The sequence below is a fragment of the Ammospiza caudacuta genome, chromosome 29 (assembly GCF_027887145.1).
Source record: "Ammospiza caudacuta isolate bAmmCau1 chromosome 29, bAmmCau1.pri, whole genome shotgun sequence".
In the NCBI taxonomy this organism is placed as follows: Eukaryota; Metazoa; Chordata; class Aves; order Passeriformes; family Passerellidae; genus Ammospiza; species Ammospiza caudacuta.
In genome coordinates, this window is record NC_080621.1 from 368519 (window position 1) to 388948 (window position 20430).

Below are 20430 nucleotides of genomic sequence, written 5' to 3' on the forward strand. Positions count from 1 at the left end.
GTGTCCCCTGTCCTCCCCCGAAATGTCCCCGTGTCCCCGGGGGGGCTGTCCCGGTGCCACCCCTCACCGTGCCTCAGTTTCCCCTCAGTTCCCTCCATCCCAACCCCCCAAATGAGCACCGATGCCACCCCGGTGCCGCCCCGCGTGTGTCCCCACGTGTCCCCCGCTGTCCCCCAGGGGGGATGTCTGTCCCACTCCCCCCCCCCCCCAGCCGTGCCTCAGTTTCCCCCGGTGCCCCCCCGCTCGCGCCCGCAGCTGGTGGAGATGCGGGAGATGCCCAAGGACCCCTCGGACAGCGACTACCTGCCCATGGAGGGGCACGGCCCGCGCCGCCTCCATGCCCCGCCTGCCCGCCGACCCCCAGGTGAGGGAGGGGACAGAGGGGACAGCCCCCGGTGCCACCCCCAGGCTGGCATCGCCCCCCCGCCCGCAGCTTTCGTGGTGGCTTTGGGGACAGCTGTGTCACCCGCGGGTGTCCAGGGTGGGGCAATGAGCATGGCAGCTGGGGGGGGGGGGGGGGCTTCTGGGGCGCTTTTTGGGGAGGGGGACGAGGGGGACACACACACAGGTAAGGGGGGGACACCCCCAAAGTGTCCCCGCGCCCTCAGCATGTCGGCCTGGGGACAAGGACGGGGACAGGGACGCTGTGGCTGCTCTGCTCATTGCTGCTGCCCCCCCCCTCCCGACCCCGCTGCTGCTGCTTGGCTGCTCTGCCCCCCCCCCCCCTCGAGCCCCCCAAACCTCCCCGGGACCCCCCCCGGGACCCCCGGGCCGGGGTCTCAGCGCTCTCTGTCTCTCCTGCGGCTCCTCCTGGGCTCCGGCAGCGGAGGAAGGTGCGACCCCGAGGCAATAACCTCAGTGTAGGTACCCCCCCAAAACCCCCCCATCCCTGAGAGAGACCCCCCGGGACCCCCCCAAAAACCCCCCATCCCTGACAGAGACCCCCCGGGACCCCCATCCCTGACAGAGACCCCCCGGGACCTCCCCAAAAACCCCCTATCCCTGACAGAGACCCCCCGGGACCCCCCATCCCTGAGAGAGACCCCCCGGGACCTCCCCGTCCCTGACAGAGACCCCCCGACCCTCCTCGGACCCCCCCATCCCTGACAGAGACCCCTCATCCCCCTCCCGAGGCAATAACCTCAGTGTAGGTACCCCCCCAAAACCCCCCCCATCCCTGAGAGAGACCCCCGACCCCCCTCGGACCCCACAGCCTTCCTTGGACCCCCCCAGGACCAACCCAGCCACACCCAGAGCCCCCCCCCGGACCCCCCACTCAAAGCCCCCCCACCCCACTGACCCCCCCCCCACCTTGTCCCCTCTGTGTCACCCCCACCTGGAGCCAGCGAGGAGCAGCGCCCGTGTCACCCCCCGACTGTCCCCCTGTCCCCCTGTCCCTCTGTCCCTCTGTCCCCTGAGCAGCAGTTCAATGTTTAGAGCAGCAGGACGGGGGATCTGTCTGTGGGGACACGGTGGGGGACACGGTGGCAGTGGGGACACGGTGACAGCGGGACGCACAGTGGGGACACAATGTGGCAATGGGGACAGGGTGACAGTGGGGACACAGTGACAATGGGGACATGGTGGCAGTGGGGACAACATGACAACAGGGACGCAGAGTGGGACACAATGGCAATGGGGACACAGTGACAGCGGGGACACGGTGACAGCGGGGACACGGTGGCAATGGGGGCCACGATGACAACGGGGACACGGTGACAATGGGGACACACAATGGGGGACATGAGGGCAATGGGGACACACAGCGGGGACACGGTGACAACGGGGACACGGTGACAACACCGCATCCCTCCTAATCCAGTGCCACCCACCGGGGGCGGGCGGGGGGAGGGACCGTGGCGACAAATCCGGGGGGGGGCGTCGGGGACACCCGGGGAGGGGGACCCAGGTAACCCCACCCTGGGGCCCCCCGCCCCATCCCCGCTGTCCCCGCGCCGTCCCCGCGGTGTCCCCGCGCTGTCCCCGCGGTGCCAGCGCCGCTGTCGCGCAGACCATCGCGGACTCGAGCCCCATGAAGCGCTCGGCCTCGCTGCTCGGCCACCCCCGCGCCCGCGGCGTCCGCCTGGACGATTTCAGCCTGGAGCGCGTCCCCCCCCCCGAGGACGGGCAGCGCCACCACCCCCGGCGGGGCCACCGCGGCCACCGCGCCTCCGAGCGCCTCCCTCAGCCGCTACACGGGACGGCGACACAGGTGCGACACAGGTGTCACCCGGGGGGGACATCCCAAGTGCCATCCCCCCCCCCAGTGTCACCTGTGGGGGGACATCCCAGTGCCAACCGCCCCAGTGTTCACCCGAGGGGGACATCCCGCTGCCACCCCCCAGTGTCACCTGTGGGGGGACATCCCAGTGCCAACCCCCCCGGTGTCACCTGTGGGGGACATCCCGCTGCCAACCCCCCCCCAGTGTCACCAACCCCGTCCCGCGCGTCCCCGAGGTGGCTTTGGGGCTTCTGTGGTCGCTGGTGTCACCCGAGGGTGCTGGGTGACCCAAACTGGGGGCACCCCCAAAAAAAAAACAAAACCGCCATAAAAACCCCAAAGTCCAGGAGGAGTCCTCAAATTCCCCAAGGATTTCCGAAAGTCCTCAAGGACATCAAAAACTCCCCAGAAATCGTCTCAAGGGAACCTCAAAACCCCGTCAGTGATGCCAAAATCCCAGGGGACCCCCAAAATCCCAGGAGAGCCCCAAAATCCAAGTCAATCCCCCAAAAAAACCCCAAATCCCATCAGAACGGCTCAAATCCCCAATTTTTTGGGGATTCCCAAAAATCCCCCGAGGACATCAAAACCACCCTAAAGACCCCACCAAAAACCCACCCCAAGGACTCCCCCCGGTGACCCCAAAATCCGAGGGGAGCCCCAAAATCCAAGGCAATCCCCCCCCCAAAAAAAAAAAAAAAAACAAAAAACCCAAATCCCACTAAAACTCCTCAAATCCCCAATTTTTTGGAGATTCCCAAAAATCCCCCAAGGACATCCATACCTCCCCAAAGACCCTCCAAAAACAACCGCCTCAAGGGGACCCCCAAACCCTGCTCAGCGACCCCAAAAATCCGAGGGGAGCCCCAAAATCCAAGGCAACCCCCCCCCCCAAAAAAAAAAAAACACAAAAAAAACCCAAATTCCCTCAAAGCTCCACAAATCCCCAAATTTTGGAAATTGGGGATTCCCCAACCCCTGTCCCCCCTGAGTTTTTGGGGGGTCCCTCAATGACCCCCCCCCCGTATGTGTGTGTGTCCCCCCCCCCAGGGCTGGGGCACGGACCTGAGCCTCACCACGCAGTCCGGGGGCGACGCCCCCCCCCCAAAGGAGCGGGGACCCCGAGCGGGGCCGCCCCCAAGGACCGGCGGCACCGGCACCACCACCACCACCACCACCACCACCACCACCACGGGGGGGGCCCCGCCGCCGCCGCCGGGGGGGTTGGGGCGCCCCCCGAGCAGCACCGGGAGCGCTGCGCGCCCCCCCCCCAGGAGTACGGGGCGGCCCCGGTCCCGCGAGCGCCGCTGGTCCCGCTCGCCCAGCGAGGGCCGCGAACACGCGGGACCCCCCCCCGGCAGGTGGGTGCGCCCCCCCCGCTCCGCTCCCCCCCGCTCCGCCTCTGAACGCCCCCTGCCCATGTTTGGGGGGGGGGGCACACAAGGGCTGCACCCCCGGTGGATTCGACCAAAGACCGACCCCCCCCCCCCAAAATTAATCCATCCCTCCCCCCCGACCTTTGGGTGGTGCTCAAAATGGGGAGGGGGGGGGGGGGGGAACTGTGCGACCCCTCCCCCCAAAATCTCTCTGAGGGTCTCTTTGGGTGAGGGGGGGGGGGGGGGGGGGTCCCAGCGCCCCCCCCCCCCCCCCGCGCCCCGCACGTTCTGGGGGCGTCCCAGTTACACCAGCAGAGCCCCCCCCCCCCCCCCCTCCTTGGGGGGTCCGGTTCCCCCCTCCCCATAATTTGGGGGGTTCGGGTGCCCAACTTGGGGGGGGTCCAGTGTCCATCTGGGGGGGGGTCAGCCCCCACCCCCCCACACTTTGGGGGTCCAGCCCCCTCCCTCCTAAAGGGTCCAGTGCCCACCTTGGGGGGTCCTGTCCCGATTTTGGGGGTCCTGCCCCCCCCCCCAGGAGCGGCACCCCCCAATGGGAGGGTGATGGGGGGGGGGGAGCGGACCCTCACCACCACCCCCCCCCCCCCAGCGATTTTTTGGGGGGGGGGGGCGGCAAATTTGGGGTGGGGGGGGCGGCGGTGACGCTTCGACCCCTCGGATGCGCCCCCTCCCCCCCCTCTCCCCGCTCTCCGCCCCTCCCCCCCCGTGCCCGCACAGAGCCCCTCCCCCCCCTCCCTCGCTTGCCCCCCCCCCCCCCCCATTTTCGGCTGCTTTATTTTGGGGGGGGGTCCTGCCTTGATTCACCTCTCTGCTGTTTCCCCATGGCTGTGCTTTGGCTGCGCTGTCACGGCGAGGGGTGGCCCAGGTAAGCGCCTCGGGGCCCCCCCAAAACAAAACAAAAACAAAACAAAACAAAACAAAAAAAAATCTGCTCCGGCCCCCCCAGGCCTCCTCCGGCCACCCTGGAAAGTTTGGAACGAAGCTGCCCCCCCAAAAAATCCTGAATCCCCCCCCTCCCCAAAATTCCAGAATTCTCCCCCAAAAATCCCAGCTGAGACTCCAGGAGGAGCCGCTTTGCCACCCTGGGATGTTTTGGGGTGACCCCCCCCCAATTTATTGCCCCCCCCAGGCCTAAATTGGGGTGCAGGGATCCCCCCCCTCCCCTATTTTGGGATGCACCCCCTTGAATCAGGGGTCTCACCCCTTCCCCAGCTGGGTCTGGGGGCTCCCCCAAACCTGGGGGGGGGGTGGGCACAAAGCCTGTGCTGAGGTTTGGGGGTTCACAGACCACCCCCCCCACACACACCCTGAGATGGGTCTAGGGTCCTCAGCCCCCCCATTCAGAGAGCACGGACCCCCCCCCCCAAAATATCCGAATCGGGGGTCCCCAGTTCCCCCCCCAGCCCGGCATCGGGGGCTCACGGACCCCCCCAAAACTCAGGGAATAATTGAGGGGTAACGCCCCCCCCCCCAGGACCCCCAGATTTGGGGTTCCCCCCCCCCCCCCGGGGCTGACTCTTCCAAACTTCTCCAGCTGCCCCCCCCCCCCCCCCCCCCCGACCCCCGAGCTTTGCCTTGCGAGCGCTTTTGGGGGGACACCCGCGCCCCCCCCCCCCCCCCCCCAGTGTCCCTTTTGTCCCCTCCGCTCCCCTTTGTGCCCCCCCCGCGCCTGCACGGCTCGTGGCTGTGTCCCCCCCCCCCCCATCCCGCCGCGGCTGCGACCCCCCCCCGGGTCCCCATTTCCCTTCCTGCCCCCCCCATGATGTCCCCGTGTCCCCTTCTGTCCCTTCTGCTCCCCTTTGTGCCCCCCCGCGGCTGCGACACCCGCTCCCACGATGTCCCCATGTCCCCCCCCCCCCCCGTGTCCCTTCCGCTCCCCTTTGTCCCCCTCCCCCGCGGGGTCCCCATTTCCCTTTCTCTCCTCCCGTCCCCGGTGCCCCCTCGATGTCCCCCGTGATGTCCCCCCGGTGTCCCCGTGTCCCTTGCGCTCCCCTGTGCCCCCCCCCCCGGCTCCCCATTTCCCTTCCTCTCCCCCCCCTCCGGTACCCCCGTGATGTCCCCCCCGGTGTCCCCGTGCCCCCCTCCCATGTCCCCGCCCGGTGCCACCGCCGTTGTCGCTGTTGCATTTCCGTTCCTCCCCCTCCCCTTGATGCCCTCCCGGTGTCCCCACGATCCCCCCCCGTGTCCCCCCTCCCGGTGTCCCCACGATCCCCCCACGATCCCCCGTGTCCCCCCTCCCGGTGCCACCGCCGTTGTCGCTGTTCCATTTTCCTTCCTCCCTCTCCCCGTGATGTCCCCACGATCCCCCCCCGTGTCCCCCTCCCGGTGTCCCCACGATCCCCCCACGATCCCCCGTGTCCCCCTCCCGGTGCCACCGCCGTTGTCGCTGTCGCCGCAGGGCAGCAGCTCGGTCAGCGGCAGCCCGGTGCTCTCCACGTCCGGGACCAGCACCCCCGCGCCGCACCCGCCGCCAGCTCCCGCCGACCCCCGCCACTCCTCGGCCCCACGTCTCGTACTCGCCCGCCGCCCGCCGCCCCCCCGCCCGCCGCGCCGCCCCCGGCCCGCGGCCCCCGCCGCCCCCCGCCGCCCGCCGAGCCCCCGCCCCGCCCGCCCCGGCCCCGCCGCCGCCTCGCGCTGGCCCCCCCGCGACACCGAGCCGCCGCCGCCGCCGCCGCCCGACGGACGCGCCCCCCGCGCCCCCCGCGGCCCCGGGACCCCCGGCGGGGCCGGCCCGTCCCCGCCCCGGCCCGGGCGGCGGCCTGCCCAACGGGTACTACCCGGGCCACGGCGGCACCGGCACCGGCAAGGGGCGGCCCGGCCTGCGCGACCCCTACAGCGAGACGGACGATGATTGCTGCTAGCGGCGTGTCGCGACAGGGCGCGCACGGAGCCGACGAATCGCGACGGCGCGTCGCGGCCGGGGGGGCGGAAGCCGCCGCCCGCACCGCGCCCCCCCGCGCGCTCCCGGGGATTTGGATGAGTTTTATCATCTGGAGGAGCCGCCGCCGCCGCGGGGGGGGGGGGGGCGGAGCCGGGGACCCCCCCCCCGAGACTCCCCCGGGACCCCCCGAACCCCCCCCCCCGGCCGGGAGGAGCCGCCGGGACGGGAGCGGAGCCCGGGAGGCTCCGGGATGGGCAGCGGGAACACCGGGTACCGCCACCGGGAACGGCGGGAACGCCGGGAACACCGGGAACACCGGGAACGGCCACCAGGACCGGGAACCGCTGCCAGGCGCCGGGACCGGGCACCGGGAACACCGGGAACAGACACCGGCCCCCCCGGCCCGAGGCACGGAGGCGGCGGAACCGGGGCCGCCGCCATTGCATGAACCGAGTTACCGAAAACCGAGAAATAAAAGATCAAAGACAAAAAAAGGCAAAAAAAAGAAAAAAAAAAAAAAAAAAAAAAAAACAACCAAAACCGAACCCGAAAAAAAAAAACCAAAAAAACAAAAAAAAACAAACCCGAAAAATCCTAAACTAGAACCATTAAAAAAAAAGAGGAATTTTGGATCGAGCCCGTCTCGCTCCTTCCCGGGATCGGGGTGCGGGGGGGGCACCGGGAGGGGGGGGATGGGACACCGGGGGAGGGGGAGGGGAGGCGCCCCCGCGGGCCCGGAGCCCCCCGTGACCTCCCGGTAACCCCGCGCGGAGCGAACCGGAACCGGAACCGGGGGGGGTTCCCGGGTGGTTCCCCCGCCCCCGGTAGCGGATATTCCCCTGCCCCCCTTCCCGCCCCCCGGAAACCGAAGCAGCGTCCAAATTTCCCCCCCGGTTCGGACCGAGCCCCCCCGACCCATCCGAGGACCCCCCGAACCCCCCCAACCCCAAATTCCCTCAGTTCCCCCGCAAAAAAATCTCCCCCGAGGCAGCGGCTGCACAAACCCCCACTTTTAATCGATTTTTGATTGAGTAACAAAATAATAATTAAGCACAATTAACGGGGGGGGTGGGGGCAGGGCCAGCCTGAACCCCCCCAAGAGCGAGGTGGGGGGGGGGGAGCGCCCCACCGGGAGCCCCGAGAGTCCGTTCGTGTCCGGTCCCGTTCCACCGGGGGGGCCCGCAGCAGTTTGGGGGATCCCCGGTAATGTCCGCGTGTCCGGGGGGTTTCCCCGTTAATGTCCGGGGGGTTTCCAGAACCGGATCCGCGTGTCCCGGGGGGATCCCCGTTAATGTCCGGGGGGTTCCAGAACCGGATCCGCGTGTTCCGGGGGTTCCCCGTTCACGTCCGCGTGTCCCGGGGGGATCCCCGTTAATGTCCGCGTGTCCCGGGGGTTCCCCGTTAATGTCGGTGTCCCGGGGCTCCCCGGAGGGCTCAGCACGCCCCGACGGCGCGGACCAGGAACCCGAAAGCGGCTGCGGGCGGCCCCGAGCAGCGCCCGGGCGGCCCCGGTGGCACCGGCGGCGCCTCCGCCTCCAGCCGCGCCCGTTTGCTCGGTACCGGCCCCCGGCCCGGCCCCGCCGAGCCGCTGCTGCGCCGCTTCTGCCCGGCCCGGGGGGCTCCGGGGGACCGGGGAGGGCCGGGGGCGGCGGGAGGGGGGTCCCGGTTCGCGGGCTCGGGGCGGGACGGGGATCCGCGGTCGGTGCGGGGTCCTCGGTCCCGGTTCGCGAGGCTCGGGGGGTCCTCACTCGGTTTGTACCGGGGGGCATCCCCGGTACCATTCAGTGCCGGGGGCTCCGCTCGGCGCCTTCCGGGGGTCCCCGGTGCAGTCCCTGAGGGAGTTCCCCCGTTCCTGCTCGGTCCGTTTCATCGCTCGGTCCGTGCTCGGTGTGTTCGGGCACCGGGGGTCCCCGCTCGGGCCGCCTCCCGGTCTGGGGGTCGCTCCGTTCAACGCAGCTCCGAGTAATCTCCGGTCCCGGGCTCTCTCCGTTCCTCGCAGCTCCGTTAATCCTCGGTACCGGGCTCGCTCCGTTCACCGCATTCCCGGTAATCCCCGGTACCGGGCTCGCTCCGTTCACCGCAGCTCCGGTAATCCCCGGTACCGGGCTCGCTCCGTTCACCGCATTCCCGGTAATCCCCGGTACCGGGCTCGCTCCGTTCACCGCATTCCCGGTAATCCTCCGGTCCCGGGAGGATCCGGCGGCGGCTCGGGCGCTCAGGTACCGGTGTCGGGCGGCACGAACGAGCATCGAGAGCTGCAGGCTCCGGTGCAGGCGGAGCCCGCCCCGCCGCACCCGGCACCGGTAAAGCTTCCACACCGACACCGTCAGCAGCCGCTGCGCCTCCTCCATGGCGGCCCCGGGAATGCTCCGGGACGGCCCCCGCCGCGCTTCTTGTACCGCCCTGACCCCCCCCGCGCCCCCCCCGCCACCGCATCCGGCCCCGGCACCGCCCCGAGCCCCCCCCGGGCCCCCCCCCGGCCCCGCCCCCGCATCCGGCCCCGGGGCGGCCCCGCCGCGTCTCGGAGGCGCCGGCGGCGGAAATGGGGCTGGGGGGGCGGAAATGGGGCTGGGGGCTCCGCGCCCCGGGGAGGGGTCGGGTCTGTACCCCCCCAGGCCCCCCAAAGGATTTGGGGGTCCCTGTGGAAATTGGGGGGGGGGGGTCTCCCCTGCCCGAGGTGGGGGCTCCCCATGGTTTGGGGGCGTCTCTGTGCTCCCCCCATGATTTTGGGGAGGGGTCCCTGCGTCCCCCATTTATTTTGGGGGGGTTCCAATGCTCCCCCCTATTTGGGGAGGGGTCCCTGTGCCCCCCCTCTCTGTATTTCGGGGGTGCCTCTGCCCCCTCTCGTGTGTTTCGGGGGGGTCCCTGTGCTCCCTCCCATGTTTTGGGGGGGGGGGTCCTTGTGCCACCCATGATTTTGGGGAGGGGTCCCTGTGCCCCCTTCCCGTGTCCTTAGGGGGGTTTCTGAACCCTCCCCAGTGTACCTGGGGGGCTCCCTGCGCCCCCCTCCCCCTATTTTGGGGTGTCCCCGTTCCCCCCCTCACCCGGGATCCCCTCCCCGCCCCCGCCACTTCCGTGCCCAAATAAGGCAACGCTGACGCCACGGAAGGGGGCGGAGCCGCGCGCGGAGAAGGCGCGAACTCCACTTCCGCCTGCCCATATAAGGGCAAAAAGGGGCGGAACCACCCACTGCCCCCCCCCCCCCATTTTCCCCACCCCCCGGGCCCCGTTTTTGGGGGTCCTGGGGCGCGGCTGTTACAAACTCTGTGTTTATTTTCACTATTCACACGCTCCCCCTCGCGCCCAACAGCAGTTCATGTGCAACCTCCAGCGTCGGGGGGGGTTTGGGGGGGGGGGGGGGTCCCGGAGTGGGGAGGGGTCCTGGTGGGTCTGGGGGCGCTCCAGAAGGGCCCCCTGGAGGGTGTCCGGGATGGGGGGGGGGGGGGGGGGGAGGGTCTTGGCACTTCATTACACAGGACAGACACTGGGGGGGGGGGGGGGGGCGGGGGTCCCCGGGAAAGCCAAGCACGGGGTGGGGAGGGGTCCATGCGCCCCCCACCCCCCAAATTCTGTACAGCAACGAGAGGGGAAGGGGGAGAACGAGGAGATGGACCCCGATTTTGGGGAGGGGGAGGGGACAGCAGGGAGACCCCTCCCCTTACTCGGGAGGAAAAAGGGGAAACTGAGGCACGGGGATGGGGGGGGGCTGAAAGGGGGAACCCAGGCCGTGGAGGGGGGGGGGGGGGTTGGGTTGGGTTGGGGGGTCCCTGCGCCCCCACCCCGTGCTGGGGGGGGGCGGGGGGGGGCAGCGGAGACGCGGAGGGAGCGCGGGGGGAGGGGCGGGTAAGGCACTTGACCAAACGTCAGGAGACCTGGGGGGGGGGGGAGGGGGGAGGGGCAATGGGGGGGGAGGGGGACGCACCTGGGGACACCCCCGAAGCCCCCCGGGGATGAGCAGGAGGGGGGGGGGGGGGGGCTCCTGGGGACCCCCCCCCAACAATCCCAGGGGGGTTCCCACCGAACCGTGCCTCAGTTTCCCCTTTTGGAGCCAAGCCCTGGGGAAGGGGGGGGGGTCCCCCGTGTCCCCCCCACCCCCCCAGTCACACACAGTGTTCCCCCCCCAGCATGGAGGGGGGGGGGGGCAATAAAGGGGGACCCCTCCCAATTTTGGGGGGTGGGACACAGACAGGTGAGACCCCCCCCGCTTTGTGACACACACCTGGGGGACACACACCTGGGGACAGGTGACCTGGGGGGGGGCACAGAGGTCACCTGGGGGGGGGGGGGGACACATGCGGGGGGGGCTGCCCAGAGCCATGGGGGGTCCCTGGGGTGGGGGGGGACACGATGGGGAGGGGGGGACACACATGCGGGTGCCTGGAGGGGAATGGGGGGCCCTGGGGGGGGCACAAGACCCCAGACCCCCCCCTTTGGGCCCCCCCAAATGCCGGCGGGGGGGGGGGGGGGGGGGAAGCTGCGCTTGTGCCGAGAGGCTGCTGCCCCCTCCCCCCCACAAAAACACTCCCCAAATTCTGGGGGGGGGGGACACGGGACCCCACCGGGGCCTCAGTGTGGGGTCCCCTGCCCCTGAGGGGGGGGGTCCCTGCCCCTGACGGGGGGTCCCTGCCCATGAGGGGGGGTCCCTGCCCCGGGAGAGCCCATCTGGGGTGAGGGGAGGGGTCCTAAACCACACAGGTCCCTTGCTGATGGGACCCTCCCCCTTTCTATGGGGAGGGGTCCCCAGATGGGGGGGGGGGAATCCCTACACCCCTCACCTGTCTGGGGAGGGGTCCCTACTCCTACAGGGTGCATTGGGGGGGTGGGGGGGGACATCGCTGCACCCCCCCAATTCAGGCTGGAATCCCCTCCCCCATTTCGGGGGTCCATCCCCGGCAGGGGCGGGGGGGGGGGGGGGGGGGGCTCAGGGGGGGGTGGGGGATCACCGCCCCCCCCCCATTTCAGGGCAGAATCCTCCCCCCATTTCAGGGGGGGCTCAGGGGGGGGGGGTGTGGGGGAGATCACCGCCCCCCCCCCCCCCCCCCCCATTTCCCCATTTCAGGACAGAATCCCCCCCCCATTTCGGGGGTCCATCCCCGGCGGGGGTGGGGGGGCTCGGGGGGGGTCACTGCAGCCCCTCCCCCGCGGGCCCCCCCCTCGGGCTCGGGCCCCCCCGCCTCGAAGGGCGGCTCGGGGCCCATGAGCTCGGGCTCCAGCTTGCCCGTGTCGTTGATGAAGGACGTGTAGGAGTCGCCCTCGGCCATGAGCAGCTTCAGCTTGGGGATCCAGCTCTTGCGCACCACGCGCCGCGCGTTCGTGCACATGTCGGCCGCGATGGCGTTCATCTCGCTCTCCTTGAAGTTGGGCGCGAAGTTCTGGCAGTAAACTGGGGGGGGGACAGGCGGGGACGGGGTCAGGGGGGACCCCCAGGGCACCCCAGGTTTGGGTTTGGGTGGGAAATGCAGGGCAGCGCCTCATTGGGGTCCCCCCTGTCCCCTCGCTCTCCCTGAAGCTAGGGGGTGACGTTCCGGCAGTAAACTGGGGGGGGACACAGGTGGGGACGGGGTCAGGGGGGCAGCCAGGGACACGGGGACAGGGGCAGCCCAAGTCCTGGGTGGGAAATGTGGGGCGGTGCCCCTGTGGGGGTCACCTTTGTGCTCCTCCGGGGTCTCCCCGTGCCCTCCCTGAGCTCAATCCTGTCCCATCTTCGAGGTCACCGCTGTCCCCCCTTCTCCCCTCCCGGGGGGTCACTCCTGTGCCCCCCTTTCCCACCATCCCCCTCTCCTCTTCTCTCCCTAGCCTGAACCCCCCCACCCGGTCTCTCCATCCCCCCTGAGCCCCCCAGACCCCCCCCAAGCCCCCCACTCACATTTAACAGCGTGCAGCACCCGGCTGTCCCCCTGAGCCCCCCAGACCCCCCCCCGAGCCCCCCACTCACATTTTAACAGCGTGCAGCACCCCGGCTGTCCTGCCCTGAGCCCCCCACTCACATTTAACAGCGTGCAGCACCCGGCTGTCCAGCGGTTTCCTGCTGGGGTCGTTGGTGGACGAGCGGATCCCCGTCCCGCAGCTGTTGGCCAGAGTGTTCCTGCCAGACCCCAAAACACCCGTTTGGAACCCCAAAAAAACCCCTTTGAGACCCCAGTTCAGGGCGGGGGGGCACGCCTGGGGGGCTCACCTGTCGAAGAAGGAGGCGAGCAGGCGGCGCAGCAGCACCTTGTGCCGCGTGCCCGCGCTGACGTGGCAGTTCATCAGCTGGGCCCGCGTGATGTACACGTTGGTACCTGGGACAGGGGGGTACAGGGGGGTCAGGGGGGTCCTCTGGCCCAGATTGCAAAGCAAAATTTGCATATTTGCATATTTTGTATTCTATTTGCCCTCTGTGTGGCAGTTGGCTTCTGTTAAGAAATATTATATATATATATATATATATATATATAACAAAAAATTAATATTACATTACATTACATTATATTATATTATATATTATATTACATTATATTATATTACATTATATTATATCATATTTTACAGTATATAGTATTGTGTGTTACATTGTATTACATTGTGTTACATTGTGTTACATTGTATCCTATTAACTGCCGCATCCCATTGGGAGATGCTCTGCTCCGACGGAGGGGAGGTTTTTTACAATTTATAAAATTTAAATTATAAAACAAATTCAAAAATAAAAATTTTTTAAAATAAAAATATATTTTAAATTTTATAATTTGAATTTAAACTTTATAGCAGTTCTGAGGGGAGGGGGGTCTGCATTTTCCATTCCAGGGGAGGCTCCTGCCCCTCCTCAGCAGCCTCCCCAAACCCCTGTGTGACCCCACCCCAGTTTGTCCCAGTACCGGTGACCAGCTCCAGTTTCTCGGCGGGGTCGCCCTCGTCGTAGAGCTTGGGGTGGCAGCGGTTCCCGATCTGGGTGACGAGCTCGGCCGGCAGCGATGCCAGGTCCTGGCGCAGGCGGGCGCGGGGCACGGGGCTCCGGCGGGGGCTGCTCGGGCAGGGCCTCCACCTTCTCTGCCGCTGGGGAGGGGGCACAGCGTGGGGGGACATGGGGATGGAGCTCTGCACGCTGTGGGGAAGGGGCTTTGGGGGTCCCTGGCACCCCTGTGGTGTCACCTTTGTGGCGGGGAGGGTGGGTCCAGATTGAAATGTGCCCTGGGAGTGACACGGGAAGGGGGAGGGACACGGAGCCCCACCAGGCCACGCCCACACGTCATAACCATGCCTTAAATAGGGCGGGGTCTCCTCAGAGCCACACCCCCATACCCAGGACCCCCAGGAGCCCTCCAGGACCCTCTCTAGAGCCCCCAGACCCTCCCAAAGCCCCCCATACCTGCAGGCCCCACGTTCATCAGGCTGTACGTGGTGTACGTGTTACAGATCTGCCCGTAGTGCTCTCACACAGCCGAGCCCCTCAATCCCCCCAGGGCCCCCCTAAACTCCCCCAGGACCCTCCCCAGAGCCCCTAGACCCCTCCAAGCCCCCCCCCAGGACCCCCCCATACCTGCAGGCCCCACGTTCATCATGCTGTACATGGTGTACATGTTACAGATCTGCCGGTACTGCTCGTCCGAGCCTTCCTCGCCCGCGTCCTCCTCCTCGTCCTCCTCGTTGTGGAAGGAGCCGGGGCTGTCGCTGGTGTAGGCGCTGGACGTGCCCCGGGGCTGGTCTGGTCCGCGGCCGTGCCGGGCACCGGGGCCGGCACCGGCACCGGGGCGGCGCCGCCGGCGGCACCGGCGGCGGGGCCGGGCGCGCTCTGGCGCGGCGCCGCCTCGGAGAACTTGGCCATTTTCCTGCTGCCGTTATTGCCGCCGGCCGAGGAGGAAGAGGAGGAGGAGGAGTCCTTGGCGCGCCGTCCCAGAGGCGCTTGACCACGAAGGTGCACTGCACGCCGTCGGGCTCGCCCTGCTCCGTCTTGACCCGCGACAACCAGCGGCAGCGCGGCCGGCCAGCCCTGCGCCGCCGAGGTCTGCGCCACCGGGCTCTGCGGCTCCGAGCCCGGCGTGTCGTCGCCGTGCAGCCCCTGCGAGTCGCAGCTCGGGGAGCTCACCTGCAAACGCAGAATTTTGTCACCGTCTTTGCTGGGAAAATCCTTTATGTGCAGGGGGAAGATGAGGAGGCTCAGAGGAAAAGGGAATTGTTGGGTTTGCAGGGTGCCCAGGATGAGGGAGGAATGACTGAATGGGACTCCGTGTTCTTAGAAGGCTGACATACTAATATATGATATAATATCATATGATATTACATTATAAATATACATATTTATTTATTTACAAAATATATATAATATTATACTACACGTTATATATTAATATAATATAGTATAGTATATTATAGTATAGTATATTATACTATACTACACTATACTATACGATGCTATATTAGTATATAATATATGCGTAACACTATGCATATATATAATGTAAAATAACATCATATAATATCATACAATAAGAAATCAGCCTTCGATGAACACGAAGTCAGATTCATCATTCCCTCCTCCCATGATATTACACATATAATATAATGTAATATGACATGATATGATATAATAAATATAATATAATAACTATAATATAATAAGTATAATATAATAGAATATAATTAATATAATATAATATAATATAATATAATATAATATAATATAGTATAATATAATATATCAGCCTTCTAACACCACGGGAGTCAGATTCATCGTTTCCTCCTTCCATCATATTACACGTATATTATATATTAATATAATATAATTATGATATAATTACGATACGGTATGATATGATACAGTATGAAATAATATCATATATATAACATCATAAAATAATAAATCAGCCTTCCAACACCACAGCCCTCACATCCCTCACCCTCCCCCACCACCTCACACCCACCTTGAGGAAGAACTCGGTGCCCTTCTCCATGATCTCCTGGATCTGCAGGAAGCCCGCCGTGTACATCAGCAGGAACTGGTCCCCCACGTTCATGCTGAGCCTGCCGGTGTAGCAGAAGCTGAGGATCTGCTGGAAGCTCTGGGCTGCACGGCGGCCGGCAGCTCCACCCACGGCGCTCTTGGAGCTGTGGAACAAGTCTCGGAAGTAGGAGCTGCTGGCGGCCAGCACGGCGCGGTGCGCCTTGAACGCGTGGCCCTTCACCACCACCGAGACGTCGCAGAAGAGCCCCTGCAGGCGCTGCTCGTTCAGGCACTCCAGGATGCTGTTCCCGAAGTTGGGGATCTCCATCTGCAGCGTCTGCGCCATGGCGGGCGCCGGGCGGGGCCTGCGGGGACAACGGGGGGCGTCGGGGACGGCACGGGGGGCGTCGGGGGACGTTGGGGGACAGCGGGGGGACAGCAGGAGATGTTGGGGACAGTGGGGATAGCAGGGGGAGTTGGGGACACTGGGGGGACGGCACGGGGGGCGTCGGGGATGTTGGGGACAGCGGGGGGACAGCAGGAGATGTTGGGGACAGTGGGGATAGCAGGGGGAGTTGGGGACGTTGGGGGCAGTTGGGGACAGCGGGGACAGTGAGGGGTATTTGGGGACATGGGGGCAGTGGGGGGAGTTGGGGACACTGGGGGGACAGCACGGGGGCGTTGGGGACAGTGGGGACAATGGGGACAGCGGGGACACAGCAGGAGATGTTGGGGACAGTGGGGATAGCAGGGGGAGTTGGGGACACTGGGGGGACAGCACGGGGGGCGTTGGGGACAGTAGGGACAGTGGGTGGCGTTGGGGACCGCAGGGATGAGAGGTGGAGTTGGGGACACTGGGGGGACAGCACGGGGGGCATGGGAGGCATTGGGGACATTGAGGGCAGCAGGGACAGTGGGTGGCGTTGGGGTGTGGGAGGACAGTGGAGGGATGCTGGGGACAGCAGGGGACAATGGGGAACGGTGGGGGGGGACAGTGGGGGGTGTTGAGGGCATTGGGGGGACATTGGGGACGGCAGGGCGGGCGTTGGGGACATTTGGGGGCATTGGGGGCGACAGGGGGTGTGTGGAATATTGGGGACATCAGGGACATTGGGGGAACAACAGGGGCTTTGAGGGCATTGAGGGGCGTTGAGGGGACAACAGGAGTGTTTGGGACAAAGGGGGACAGCAGGGGGAGTTGGGGACGTTGGGGACATTGGGGCACTGGAGACAGCAGGGACAGCACGGAGGCGTTGGGGACATTGGAGGGCATTGGGGGGTGGGGACAGGGGCACAGGACAGGGGGACACGTGGGGACAGGGGACATTGGGGTGTGAGAAGAGGGGACATCAGGATGTGGGAACACATGGGGGGGACAGGGGGTGTGGGGACATTGGGGTTTGGAGACAGGGACACGGAGGGGGGGACAGGACAGGGACAGGGGGGGCACAGAGGAAAGCCAGGGGTCCCACAAAGCCCCCAACCCATCTCACCCAAATCCCCCCACTCAAGCCCTCCCAGATCCCCCCTCAGGCTCGGGGGTCCCCACCAGGGCCAGGGCGGCTCTGAGGGAATTGGGGGTGGTCGGGGACCCCCTCGGGGGCCGCAGGGTTTGGGGGAGACACCCCCAAATTGGGGGGGGGGGGGGGAAGGAGACCCCCGAGTCTGACCTGGGAACTGGGGGAGACCCCAAGGGGGAAATGGGGGGGGGTCCCTAATTTTCTAATGTTGGGAGGGGGGCGGTGAATCCCCCAGCTGGGGGAGGGGAGGAGCAGAGGGACCCCAAAACACGAGGTGGAGGGGGGGTCACCCAAAGGGACCCCCCCTCCCTGGCCTGGGGACAGCGGAGCCCCCCCGTACCCAGCAGGGAAGGGACGGGACCCCCGAACCCCCCGAGGTGACACCGGGGGGACCCCAAATTTTGGGGAGGGGTCCCAAACCCCCCAACCCAGGGGGTCCGCAATGGGGGAGGGGGGGGGAACACCAATCCCCACAGCGTGGAGGGGGCACGGACAGAGTCCGTCCGTCCCCCCCCTCCATTCCCGGCAGCAGCAGCGGCGTCACCCCGGCGGAACCGGGGGATCCCCAGCGCGGGGGGGGCGGGAGGCGCCGCAGGCCCGGGGGAACGGGCGGGGGGGGGGGGGGGGGGGGGTGTTACCGGGCCCGGTGCGGGAGGGAAGCGGAGCCCCGGGGAGCCGGTGCAAGGGGCAGGGGCCGGGCTCGGGGCGGGGCAGGGCGGTCGGTGCCGTACCGGGGGCCGGGGGCGCTGCGCTGGGGCCGCGGCCGCTGCCGGAGCCGCTCCCGGGGCCGCCGCGCTCAGCGGCCATTCATTGTGCGGCAGGCGCGACCGGCCGAGCGCCGAGCGCGCCGCCCGCGCCTGCGCGACCAGCCGAGCGCCGAATCATCCACCCGCGCCGCCCGGTGACCGCGCGGAGTTTAACGGGTGGGAGAGGCGGAAAACGAGCGGGGAACGGGCGGGGAAGGCGTGGGGAGCGCGGAGGAAATGTGCGGTGTGCCGGCGCACGGTGCCTCGCGGGCGGGGTAGGGCGGGATCGGTTTCTCCCGGCGCCGCCGGCGGGCGATGCCGCGGGATGGCGTTTCGGAGCGGCGGGCGGAGGTTTTCAGGCCCTGCGCGGCCGCCGTGCTCACGTGAGCGGCCAAGATGGCGGCGCCCATGTGAGGGGAATGCGCGGTGCGGCGCGCGCGGGTGAGCGGGGGGGGGGACGCCGAGGGGACGGGGGGGGACACGGAGAGCCCCGGGGGACACGGGGGGGACACACCGGGGCTTTAACCCCTTCCCCGGCCTTGCCACGGGCTGAGGAGGGGGCGGCGAGGGGCTCGGTGCGACCCCCGGTCCCGGTTTTTTGGGGGGGTTCTCTCCCTTCTCACGGGGTTCCTTCCTCCCCCCTCCCGTTCCCCGCCTCTCCCTCCCCTTTTCCGGGGGGGTCTCCTCCCTTTTTCCTGCCCTCCGGGGCCGAGCCCAAATTGCGCCTTTTTCCCCCCAAAACGGCTCCGGTGCTGCCGTGACTCCCCCGTGACCCCCCCCGGTACAGCCGCCGCACTCAGGACCCTCTGCAGAGCCCCCTCGGTGCCCCCCACCATGGACGGAGCTTCCCCCAACGGCGTGGCGACCACCGAGGGGCCGGGGGCGACCCCCGAGGGGCCGGGGGCGATCCCGGAGGGGCCGGGGGCGACCCCCGAGGGCTCGGCCGGACCCCCCCGGAGCGAGGGGAGCCCGCCCGGTACCGGCGAGACGCTGATCACCGAGGGCCGCGCCACCATCGTGTTCCCCAGCGCCAACGAGGTTTTCTACAACCCCGTGCAGGGCTTCAACCGCGACCTGACGTGAGCCGGGGGGATTTGGGGAGGGTCTTGGGGGCATCCTGGGGGGTTTAGGGAAGGTTTTGGGGGGTCCTAGAGGGTTCTGAGGGGGCTCTGGAGGGGTCTGGGGGGCGCTGGGGCGGTTTGGGGGGTCCTGGGGGTCCCACGGGGGGCTTGGGGGGTCCTTGGGGTCTCTGGAGGGTCCTGGTGGGGCTCGGGGGGGGCTCTGGGGGGTTTGGGATGGTCCTGGGGGGTTTCTGGGCTGCCCGGGGTGGGATTTTGGGGTGACCCTGGAGGGCTTTTGGGGCGATCCTGGCGAGGTTTTGGGGCTCTGGGATGATCCTGGGTGGGTCCTGGGCTGCTCTGGGGGAAATTTTGGGGTGATTCTGGGGGACTTTGGGGTCTCTCCCCCCACTCAGAGGGTCCCCGACCCCCCTTTCCCCCTCCAGCTGCGCCGTCCTGACGGAATTCGCTCGGCTCTGGCTGCGCCCCAAAGGAATTCGGGGTACGGCGCCTTTGGGAGGGGGGTCCCTATCCCCCCCTTTTCCCCCCAGAGCTCCTTTTGGGGTCCCCTCACCCCCCTCCCCTCTTTTCCAGTCGTTCTCCCAGGCGAGGAGGAGCCGGGGGGGAGCCCCCAGAACCCCCCCCGAGGCCGAGGACCCCCCCGGAGCCCCCGAGACCCCGCGGACGGCGCGGCCGGGAGAGCCCTGCGAGGTGGGGAGGGGTCCTGGGGATCCTCTGAGCCCCCCCCGTTATCCCCAGGGGGGTCCTGAGCCCCCCCCGTACCCTCTAGGGGGGTTTTGGGGGGGTCCCTGGTGCCCCCTGTGTCCCTCTAGGGGGGTTTTTGGGGTTCCCTGAGCCCCCCCAGGGTGATTTTGGGATTCCTTGAGCCCTCCAGGGTGATTTTGGGGTCCCCTGAGCTCCCCAGGGTGATTTTTGGGGTTCATTTTCCCCCCCCCCAGGGTGATTTTGGGGTTCATTTCCCCCCCCAGGGTGATTTTGGGGTCCCCTGAGCTCCCCAGGGTGATTTTGGGGTCCATTCCCCCCCCCCCCCAGGGTGGTCTCCGTGTGCTGGAGGCGCTGGCAGCCTCGGGGCTCCGCTCCGTGCGCTTTGCCCGCGAGGTTCCGGGGCTCGGGGCCGTCGTGGCCAGCGACTGCTCCCCGCGGGCCACCGAGCTGATGGCGCGGAACGTGGCCAGGAACGGCGTGGGGCGGCTGGTGACGCCCCGGCTGGCCGACGCCAGGTGAGCCCGAACCCCCAAAACCCCCAGATCCCAGTGGGGTTACCTGGTGTGACCCCAAATCCCCAAATCCCGGTGGGGATTGTGCCAGGGGACCCCAAACCCCAACAGGGATTGTGCCAGGTGAGCCCAAAACCCCAAATCCTAATGGGGATTGTGCCAGGTGAGCCCAAACCCCACTGAGATTGTGCCAGGTGACCCTAAATCTGTATTAGAATCGCATCAGGTAACCCCAAATTCCACTGGGATCAAACCAGGTGACCCCAAACCCCCAAATCCCATAGGAATCACACCAGGTGACCCCAAACCCCACTGAGATTGTGCCAGGTGACCCTAAATCCGCATTAGAATCGCATCAGGTAACCCCAAATTCCACTGGGATCAAACCAGGTGACCCCAAACCCTCAAATCCCATCGGGGCCATGCCAGGTGACCCCAAACCCCATTGGGAT

General features: G+C 67.1%; 2 protein-coding genes across 2 annotated transcripts; both read right to left on the reverse strand.

The window, feature by feature from the left end:
• Nucleotides 1-7506: 7506 nt before the first annotated feature.
• Nucleotides 7507-8847, reverse strand: LOC131569127 (basic salivary proline-rich protein 4-like). Its single transcript, XM_058821351.1, is given in 4 exon segments — nucleotides 7507-8254; nucleotides 8256-8419; nucleotides 8515-8694; nucleotides 8697-8847. Coding segments are annotated over 4 exon segments (819 nt in total). The 3' UTR covers nucleotides 7507-7930.
• A 2771-nt stretch (nucleotides 8848-11618) lies between these two features.
• Nucleotides 11619-17745, reverse strand: NACC1 (nucleus accumbens associated 1). The gene is given in 12 exon segments (XM_058821492.1): nucleotides 11619-11648; nucleotides 11650-11879; nucleotides 12484-12581; nucleotides 12672-12777; nucleotides 13354-13477; nucleotides 13479-13531; nucleotides 14016-14171; nucleotides 14174-14330; nucleotides 14333-14437; nucleotides 14439-14561; nucleotides 15397-15781; nucleotides 17668-17745. Coding segments are annotated over 11 exon segments (1548 nt in total). The 5' UTR covers nucleotides 15763-15781; nucleotides 17668-17745.
• Nucleotides 17746-20430: the final 2685 nt, after the last annotated feature.